Consider the following 11,537-nt stretch of genomic DNA (forward strand, 5'->3'; position numbering starts at 1 on the left):
ACTGCAATAACTATATCTGGCATTGTTTCCACGTTCACTTATGTTTCTATAAGGGTTTTCCTTTTAAAATATGATTCATATTTTCTATTCACCAAGTTCACTGCAGTATAACGTGCTATATCATTATTTACCCTTTACAGCGTGTCAAAATTCGGTGCTAATTCACTTCTTTCCCCTGGTAGCTTATCATATTTTATAACTTAATATTAGGTACGAGCCAAAGTGTGATAACCAAAGTAAAAGTTGAAGATACACGTTATTTCAACTTATTTTACTATTAGAAACTTCCCATTATAGAACTAACTGCTAGCTTCAATCGAGTCCTGATCCATTTCCACTTTTAGCCCTCCATGTAGTCCAACCTTTCATGATCACACCACCTTCAATCTCAAGTTGAAGCATATGCTCGCAATCAACTTGGTCATAACCATCTAGCTTGCCATTATCGGTTCCCATTACATAAGTGCGGGATTCCAACACGTTTTCCTTTGTGCACTCTCGGCAGTACTCTAAAGTCATGCTCGCAAGCTCATATTTCTCCAGGATCGAATATGGAACACTCTACAATGATAACCAAATGTATTACATCATCTGATGCATACTTAGAATGAAAGATATATAAGAGAGTTACCTCGAGAATCCACCCAGCATATTTCGCATTGTTTACATGTTGGTTGACATCTATATCGCTCCATCTTGGCTATACGCATATGAAATGAATCAATAAGGTCATGCAAGGATTAATAAACCTATAGAAAGCATTTCAAAGGTAAAGAAAATTAGACTGACCGTTAAACCATAGCGAACATACTCAACAACACTTTCATCTCGTGTTGACAATTTTTTAGCGGTAGGCGGTGTAGTATCTCTAAATAGTGCCTCTACTTTATGTCGAACTTCAGCTGGGAATTTGGATAGCCTTCTTGTATCTTCGTTCATTAATAACCAAACACTACTATATCACACAAGAAATATATATATCACCGTTAGCATTAATGCCTCGAAACGTTTTACTTTTTCATAAAACACATTTTCTATACCATGAAGCTCTAAGTAATATCTCGCCTGTTTTGTTATCACAAAACGTCCAATTAGAGCATACTCCGATTTTACGATATGCACCTGTCCAAGTATCAATTTGTATAATATCATCGCTGCATGTACGTATACAGCATATCATTTAGGCATGACAAAGTACATCAACGCCAAAGTAGGGAATGGTTACTTTGAGAACTCACTTTAGTTGTGAGAGCTTGAAAGAACTTCATTTAGCAGTTTTTAATTTTTTTATTAATATATACTCTATGTAAGTTACATAGTTTAAAAAATTTAGAAATTATTTTTACACGAATCAACCAATAACATAGGTGTAACAAACATTTACATTACACTAATATTTGCAAATTTTTACTGTTCACCCTATAATGTAAATGTTTGTTACATCTATTTTAAAAGTCGATCGACATAAAAAAACAATTTTTTTAATAGGTGTAACTTATAGTACATATGAAAAATTTTAAAAAATTGTTAAGTGAAGTTCTTTTGAATTCTCATAACTAAAAGGTGGATTAGATAAAAAATATGAGAAATAAATCTGGGTCATTCATTATATATAATTAATTGAATAAAATAATAGTGACACCTATAAGTAACAAAAAAATTAATTGAACATGATTTTAATGAAAATGATTGTTTAGTCTTATGCTTAACCCCCAGGAGTTAAACTGGAGTTAGAAGGGTTAACGAATGGCCCGTCATGAGTTAAGGGGCTTTAAATGCAATGTGGGCTAAAATGTTAACACACGCGCACACACACAAAACTTAAAATTCAATTTTATATTAAATAATAAAGAGAGATAAAGGGGGGTTTAAACAATTTCCTTATGGTAAGGTGGAATGAAATGGGGTAAAGTATGTGATGTAGTGTCTATGTGAAGTTAAGGAGCATGAATGTATACCTCATAGTCTTAAAAGTATTTCAAAGTCAAAATAAATTATTAATAGAGATCTGAACTGCCATCCATCGCGACACGCGAGCCACATAAGACATATCTCTCGTGATAAGCAAGGGAGTCCTGAAGGTGCCACGACTGTCTTGTCCTTCGCGACACGTGAAGGACTTAGCAGAAATGCTTCGAGACATTCGGAAGAACCAAAAATACGATAAACAAGCCCTGGTAGATATTATGATAGTTTTTCTGCCCCCATTCGATCTATCATTCATTCCAGAGGCCGTAGACCACCTAGACGACGATTTTGCACCATCCCAAAGTTCTCGGATCGTTAAAGCTTCAATGGTTTCATTCTTCCAACCCGTAAGCGAGCTATTCGTCATCAAAAGTAAGGCTAAACCATTTGTGACCACTTTAGGTGTGGGGTTCCTGTGTAAACTGAATTTTTTTGTGATATTTATCTAGAATTGGATTGAAGTTTGGTTAGTCTTGTGGTTAATCTTGCTTTATGTTTGTTTTGAATGATTAAACAGTTTTTCTTTGGGTTCTGGTTTATCATCAATTATTTGGTTTGCGTTCATCAACAAAACACTGACCATTAATCATTGATATATGTGGAGTTTTATATTAATGAGCTGGTAATTACGTAGATCGTGTTCACTTGCGTCAATTCGTCGGATTAGGTTCCGTGAATCATCTCAACCAAACTACAATGCCTAGTAATTATTTATCAATCTTAACTGACGAGTTATGCCTATGCGATTATCCAGTTGATAGAAGTTACAGTTGTTTTGTTTATTGCTTTACTTAAACCTGAAGTGTGTCACCGTTTCTTGAATCGTTTGCAACCAAAAGATAACTGTGTTTTCATTAAACAAATCAATATTTAAACTGCTTGACATTGTTTGCCTATCATAGTATAATTAATTAATAAACTATGAACTTGATTGGCACTTTCAACTGATTTATTGTGAATTCGACACTTAATTACCCTTGCTAGTATAGGTAACTTTATAAATATTTTTGATTTACCTATCGACATCGATAAAATGGTCTTCTACATTTTTTTAATATAAGAAGCGTTTCACTCTAAACATTAACAATTACAAACTTTGGTGGCGCTAAGTGCCGATTGGGCCACTTGATGGCACTGTATTGGTTCTTGAATTTTTTTATTTTTTATTTTATTTTTTAGTTCCGGCACCGTCGAACATAATGGAAACCGAACGAATTCTTGAAGACTCACATCCTCAATGATCGGCCCGACAACGCCCGAGTTTTACCAGTACTAGATTTTACCAACTTGCATGGCCCATTGGTCCACCAATTTTTTTTTACCAATACCAGATTTTTTCCGTCGAATATTTTTGTTTTTTTATATCTTAATTTGACGAATTTCTTTTTCGGGTTTTGACGCTCAGGTTTTTCCAACGGTTTCTATGTCGTAATAAGCGTAATCGATAATGTCATAATTCGTGTCGACTCACCGTTGTAACCTTCGGGTTTTACCAACTCCCAGGTTTCAACACAGCTGCCCTTTAGTGGCGCTAAGCCCCCACTAAGCCACTTGGTAGCACTATAATGGTCCACAACATTTTTTGTTGTTTTTTTACTTCCGTCATCATGACGAAAATCAACCGAATGTCAATTTTATTTGTTTAGTTTTACTTCAGGTATCCAAATGAACGTGACGCAAAACCGACCGAATTCGCGTAGACTTACCGAATTTTGTTTTAATTTATGTACCACAACGAACATAACGAAAACCTACCGAATACCAATTTTGCATTATAGTTCCGGTACCGTAATGAATGTGACGAAAATCGGTCTAATTTGTGTAGATTTATCACCTCAACGTCCAGGATCGACAACGCTCGGATCTTCCCAACGCCCGAGCTTTACCGACCGACGCCACTCAATTGGTTTACCTCAAATTTTTGATCTTTTTCTGTTAATTTGGTTTTTAGTTCCGGTATCATAACACACTTAACCAAAACCGACCAAATTCGTGTCGACTTACCGTCTCAATGCCCAAGACTGACAATAGTTAGGTTTATCATTGTCCGAGTTTTACCAACTTGCCCGACACAACACGCCCTGTAAAACACTAGTTCTGAAAAATATCTTTCACGCTTTATTAGTTTATTTATTTTATATTCTTTGAATTCTCGCTTGGGCCGCCAATTGACAGAAGAAAAAAAAGGCATTATGAAAAATTAATATTAATTACATGATTTTATTTTATATTTTTCATATTTTATGCTTTTTCTATTTTCTTTAACTTTTATTTTATTATCAAACACTTATATTAATTAAAAATTACTGAAATATTAATATTATTAAGTATTCTTGTATTTTAATTAAATGTTTAATATTAAAATTAAAAAGATAAAAAAAAGGAAAAACCAAAGTGGGTGAGGTGGGGTTAAAGGTTAAGGGGGTTAAACAATTTCTTAAGAGAAAATTTATAAAATAGGCCAAATGATAAGAAAGATTCCGATTTTCATCCAAATTTCTAAAACTTTCCAATAATGATCCATTGAAAACTCACGAAATCGTGACGTTTGGGTTCGTGCCGTGAGTTTTTGTTAGCCAATAATATTATGATACGTGTTATATGTTTAACCTCACCTGTGAGATTTCAAGCCAACTCCGCCTGACTCGTGAGTTTTGATACCAAAACATTTTCCTTGAAAACCATCTCCTCTGTGATGTTTCGCCATGCTTTTATCTTCTTCGTGAGATTTGGAAAAAGTTTGAATCCACCTCATTCCACCATTGATTCATCACCACCACCACCTCAATTCTTTGAAATAATCCTGATTCACCATCTTCGTCCTTCAACAGCCAACATCACCATCACTGACCACCGTCGATTACACTATCTCTGACCACCGTCGCATTCATCGTCTCGGCCACCATCTTATTCACCATCCAACATCACCATATCCGGCCACCATCGCATTAGCCATCCAACATCAACATATCCGCCCAGCCATCGCCATCGTCTTTATTCAGATTCACTCGTTTCACATGTGTAAATCGTCTTTGTTCGGATCCACTCATTTTCACCTCTTGTCTCCTACCGATTTTCCGGCGACCCACCATTATTCGCTTAAGATCTGCAGCAACTTCGTTGTTTTCTCTAGTTTCCGGCAAGTGGCGGTGGTGGTGGTGAATCAATGGTCGAATGAGGTTCCAAATCTCACAAGGAGATAAAAGCATGGTGAAACATCATGGAGGAGATGATTTTCAAGGAAAAGATTTTGGTATCGAAACTTACGGGTAAGACGGATTTGGCTTGAAATCTTATGGGTGGGGTCAGACATATAACACGTGGCATAATATTAGTGGTTAGCGAAAACTCACGACACGAACTCAAATGCCACGGCTCCTTGAGTTTTCAATGAATCATTATTGAAAAGTTTTAGAAATTTGGATTAAAATAGGAATTTATCTCCTCATTTAGCATATTTTAGGAATTTGCCCATTTCTTAGTGAGGTGGAGTGAAAGAAAGAAAATTTGGTGATATGATGGAATTTTAAGAGGTTAAATTATACTCAATAACCTTATAATATGTATGAAAAAAGTATAAAAAATTATTAAGTAAAGTTATTTCAAGTTCTCACAACTCAAATGTGAATCACGCGAGAAATAGATTTAGAGCATTCATTATGTTTAAGTAATCGACTAAAATAATAATGACACGCTTTGTAATTAATAAAAGACTTATTGACTGTTATTTTATGAAAATGATAGTTTGGTCTTAAAAGTTTTTAAAAGTCAAAATGAGTTAATAATGACATTTAATTAGTATTTATTACTAACTAATTAAAAAATACAAGTTAGTTTTCTTTTTAAATTTTCTTTTATAAACTTTTTTTTAATAAAAAATATTGTTAATTAATCAAATATTCAATGTTTTAAAAACCGGTTTTTTACTCATAACGGTTTGAGCTGAAAAATAGTATAACCGGTTAAACCGGGTTGTACCGGAAGGTTCAACTGGGTTGAATAATTTACATTATAATTTGATATAATTGCAACTTTAACTCAAAAAGTAACCAAAAAACATATGATTTCATAATAAAATATAATTCAAAAGTTAATTCATAATCAAAAAATAATACAACACTACTTGTTTTTTAAACAATAATCCAAAAGTATACTCGTTTCAATGTTAATCGCTAGGTTAAAATTACTTTTTAAAAAATATAGGCCGCAAAATATCAAAAATCTCTTGGGCTCCAAACCGGTTTAAACCAGTATTTTAGAAAAACGGTCGGTTCAATGTTCTAGCAAACTGTCCACAAATACCGGGATCAAAAATACCAGTATGATACGCAAAACCCGGTATTACTGGTTTAACCGGCCGGTATGAACCGGTATTTAAAACATTGCAAATATCAGAATATCTTCATTTATATTTCGTTAAACGCGTCAAATACCATATTTATGCAATGCCTACACATATTTATTTAATTGGATAATAAACATTTTGAACAAGATAAAGAAATTTAAAAAATAAAATAAAAAAATATATTTTGTAACTTTCTAAAAAATTTAATAGTTACCTGATAAAATAAATAAAAATTTTACAAATGCACCCTTTAAAATAATTAGACAAAAAGTAAAAAAGGAAATTTGTAGTTACTTGGTTAGAATGACTTCTAACACTGAATAATTTCTAGTATTAACTTAACTTAATAATTAATAATTTTGTATATATAAATATACAAATATGATGTGAATAACAATACGAACATCATGCGAAAACCAAAAACACCAATATTAACACTTAAAACAACTCTGTTGTATTATTTACAAGGGTAAAAGTATTTTTTATTCTTTTTTTCTGTTAATTTCCTTAAGGTATTTTTGATAGGGAGCTTTTAACAGCTTTTAGTTTCAAGTTTTTAAAAAAAAACTCATACTTAATAAAAAGCTTTGTTTGGTTGAAGGTGCTTAAAGCTTTTAGATTAGAAGAAAAAACTTCATATTTAAACGCCACTACTACTAGCGTGTGAGAAATCGCTACAATCTTTTATATTTGAATTTACAAGTTTGGTACTTGAACTTACATCAATTTTTGTTAATTTATATAATAGTTACACATTTAACCCTTATTCAAAATTAACTACATCCATGACTTTTTAAGAGACAATAATTTTTCATTCGTTAATATATATATTTTTAAATACATTATAAAAACGATCATTTTATTCTTTTTAATTTGAGTATGATATTGCTATACTTCATTAACTTTAAAAAATTAACATATTACGTGATTACCGGTTAGGATTGGCAACAAGTTGAGCCAGGCGAGCTCAAGTCATGTGTAAAACCAAATTAGGGTCGGAACGAGTCGATACAAAAATGGTTAATTTAGTTCGGTTCGTGTCGGTACGGTTTTGAGTCGAAAAGGGTTGGTCAGAACATGTTTTAGATTAGAACAATGTCGGGTCGAAAAGGGATTAAGATCAAAACAAGTTGGTTTAAAAAATTATATATTTGAAACTACTGTATATTTCATATTTGCTTCTTGATTTTCGCCACCGGTTACACGATTACTACCTTTGCATGAATTACACATCTACATTCAGGTTATGTGTGCATTGTCATTAGGTGAATCATGTACCGACACTGATTATGCGGTTGATGTCAGGTTGCGTGCCCACTCCATTGCACCGTGCGGGCACCCAGCTAGTTTTATTAAAAGCTCCAGCTACTCTGCCAAACGCCTAAATATATCTAAAAAATTACAGTTAACAGCTACCAACTATAGCTATCAGTTACCAGCTTACAGCCACCAGTTAGTTTGTCAAACATACCCTTAATCTACTCCCTTCCCTTTTTCATCATTTAAAACCTTTTTACACAATGCTATTGTTTTTTTATAATTTACACCATTATTTAAAAAGTTTTTTGTATTTAGTTGTATTATAGTCTTGTTATATATTAAGAAAAAACTTAAGCTTCTGTTATTTCATACGTGTACTAAACAATGACATATACTTAATATGATGAACATGTGACTGTTGTAAAAAAGAAATACATAATGTAATTACCTTGCTCGCTACCATTTGTAATATGTGTATGGGTGTGAGAGTATTACTTAATTTATATTTATTTATTTCTTAATTTATTTATTATATGTTAATTTATTTACGATATGGATATGTAATGAGTTTTCTATATATCGATATCTCCAATTTTCAGTCCAATAAAAAAAAGAACTTAATTTGTGCACTATTTTGTACAAAAAATATGTCAATTTGGAGTAATCTAAAATAGACATATTTTCAATGAATTGAAATTTTTTTTTTTCAATTTATGAAATTAGATAAACCATAAAGAATGACAAAAAAAGTAAATAAAATTAAATAAAATGAAACTAATGAACCTTCAAATTGACTTTTGAACTCATTTTTTTATCATTTACTTATGAAGAGTTGTTTTTATGAGGAGGAGAGGGAAAAAGAAGTTAAATTACCTTGTTGCCATTTACATATTAATTCTGAGCAACATATAAAGTCCAGATTAATTAAAAATCACAAATTAAATTATGCAAAAAGAGATGAAAAGAGATGTAAGATCATATATAGATATACTGGGGAATGGTGAAGTACAAATTAAATTAACGTGCTAACTGTGAGAATCAAGTAGTATATATATATATATATATATATATATATTATATATATATATATATATATATATATATATATATATATATGCAACATAACTCTATGTTGAATATATAATTACACTACTTGATTATCATAATAAGCACGTACGTTAATTTAATTTGTATTTGATCCAAACCCTAGATATATAATATGTACATGGATCGCAGAACATATATGTAAATGCTCAATTAATCTTGTCTTCAAACTTGAATATATGCTGTGAATATAGTCTTTTGTGACGAGTAATAAGCCGTATGTACTACAGCTTGTTTTTAAGTATGTTCTTCCAAACGAGTAATAAGATCTATTTGATTGTTAAATAGGCCTTCTCGAAATAGAGCCCATGATGCATGTTTTATTGTGTTATATACTTATATACTAGCTTTAGAACCCCGTGTATTACACGATATAAGTTAATGTATAAATTATAATGACTAATTTACTAAATAATTTTATAGAAATAAAATAAAAGATAATTAATGTAAAAAACAATACCACTGGAAGCAGCATTTAAAACAATAAGGCATTTAGATCTGAAAAATGTAGTTAAAGCCTTTTACAAAAATGTTTTTCACTCCATATCCTAACTAAATCATAAACAAACAAAGACATCAAATTTTCATTTTTGAACAGCTTTCATGATATCTTTCTAAACACACTATTGTTCAACTGTCACAATAGTCTTATACTAAATATAAAAAATAGAAAATTTGTCTATGATTTTTAAGACTTATTAAATATTGGATATTTGTAAAAAAGTAAAAAGAATTATTATAGTTTTATTCAATATGAAGATGTCTCAAAAATTAAATATTAGTGTATTCTTTAAATACAAATTCTTTTATATACATTTTAATTTTAAAGAAAATATCTTTATGACATGTAATTATTATATATATTAATATTTTTTTTATATTAACTATGTTTGCAATATAATTTATAGCATTAATAATTCAATTAATAGAGATTGACCAATTAATACAGTATGCTGAATTTATAATTAATACTATATTTAGAACAAAGATATTTTTTTTTGTTTTCCATCAATAGAAAAGAATTGATTTAGACGAGAATTTGATAGTAAGAATCAACCTCAGAATGTCATATGTCTAGATTATTTTCTTTTATTAGTATATAGGTAGATTAATCTTACACAGTTACTATTAGGAGATGAAGAGCGGTACCAAATTGGATAGTGGTCCACTGCCAGCTGTAACTTCGCCATCACCCAAATTAGGTTCTTCTTGCGCATCTCTCTTGTTAAACCTAAGCGGTCACTCCACACTTCACTTGCCTTCATATAATTATTGCTTGTTTCCTGTGCATGCACATGCTAACTTATATGTAATTTAAATTTAAATTATAATTAAAATCACAAGTTTATATATCTCATACTATACCTGCAATAGATTCATAATAGTTTCTATGGAAAGTGTTCGGTCCAGCCCAACTTCATATGATCTGATACGAAAGTTTTGTTGGAATACAGAACCATCTTTAAGAATTCCTAAACCAAGATCTGTAACCTTGTACAAATCATTTTCGTTTTGCTCGAGCATCATATTTGGTTTCAAGAAAGTAGTTTTAGTAGCCCCATATCTAGTAGCATTTACCTTTGCAATATTTTTAACAGCCAAACCACAAAAAGTACCTTCCTTTTTCTTGGCATCTATGGAACCTAGTGTGGCTCTAAGATTATTGTGTGTGATGCCATGGTATGAGAAGGAATTCAAAAGGAAAAAGGTATTGGCAGCCATAACAACCATCCCTAATAAAACTCTCAACAATTGAATTCCACTATACATTATGTCGATCATTTTCAATTATTTATAGATACCATATAGCCAAATTTATTAAAGGACTAAACAGAAATTTATAGCAATTATTATAGTGTAAACCGTGTGATGCACCATAAAGGCACCATCTTACATTTCAACCTTGAATTACCAGTTTAGGTAAAGTAGTCTCCATCATGTTGTATATTTGTAGTAAAAAATCCCATAAATCAATCAATCAATTAAGCAAATGTGGAACTTGTATGCAATCAGGGTCGGCCCGAGGTGTGTGCGACCCGCACTGCGGCTGGGTACGTAAGTTTCGGGGGCCCAAACATTTTTATGCATATTATATATGTTTAATATATAAAAGATTTTGAGTCAAACGGTATCCTCAATTGGTCGAATCGGTCGTTAATTTTGGTGTTTAAAAGTCACCGGAAAAATAGGTTCACCGAATAACTTTGCCGGAAAGTCTTGGTGGAGAAGATGACAACAAAATCAAGTTTTAAGTAATGACAAAAATAGCTCATGCTCTTTATTTCACAAATAAATATATTATTTACATACTCACCCCTTTTAGTTTTGTTTTAGTTATACTTCACCTTTAACTTTTATTTCAACATACCATTTAAAATCCTTTAAACAATTTTAAAAAATTGTGTATATATTAAAATAACTATATTAATTTTAATAAATACTGTATTAATAACTTGTATAAGTTTTAAGTTTTAGGGTTTCGAAAGTTTAGGTATTATATTCATATATTATATTTATTGTTATAACATTAATCGTCGTTTATAAAAATTAGCTTATATATTATTTCGGATCGACCAAAGCATTTTAATTCTCGGAGACGGCCCTGCATGCAATTGTAGATGAAGAAATTGAAACCTGAACCAATCTCTGAATCGTAAATCACTTTCGGTTAAATCTATTTGTGGGTCACACACAATGATTTATCGGACAAGAAATAGATTTCTTTTACAAGGAATTTCAGATTTGATAGTTTCTATTTATTATTGAAAAACCATTAACCAGTATGTGTAAGAGAGAGGGAGAGAGGGAGAGAGAGAGTGAGAGCCCCAGCGAAAACATCAATCAATCTATATGATCGATT

General features: G+C 31.3%; 1 protein-coding gene across 1 annotated transcript; it reads right to left on the reverse strand.

The window, feature by feature from the left end:
* Positions 1–312: 312 nt before the first annotated feature.
* LOC143582012 (palmitoyl-acyl carrier protein thioesterase, chloroplastic-like) lies at positions 313–10,408 on the reverse strand. Its single transcript, XM_077064672.1, has 6 exons — positions 10,043–10,408; positions 9,827–9,960; positions 1,041–1,154; positions 790–952; positions 632–700; positions 313–561 (listed from the first exon to the last, which is right to left on the reverse strand). Exons 1-6 carry the CDS (start codon positions 10,406–10,408, stop codon positions 313–315), a joined length of 1,095 nt encoding a protein of 364 aa, XP_076920787.1.
* Between the last annotated feature and the right edge of the window lie 1,129 nt (positions 10,409–11,537).

This window comes from Bidens hawaiensis, unplaced genomic scaffold (assembly GCF_021521415.1).
Source record: "Bidens hawaiensis isolate Kalapana, Puna unplaced genomic scaffold, B.hawaiensis_p1.1 tig00031396_1, whole genome shotgun sequence".
Lineage (NCBI taxonomy): Eukaryota > Viridiplantae > Streptophyta > Magnoliopsida > Asterales > Asteraceae > Bidens > Bidens hawaiensis.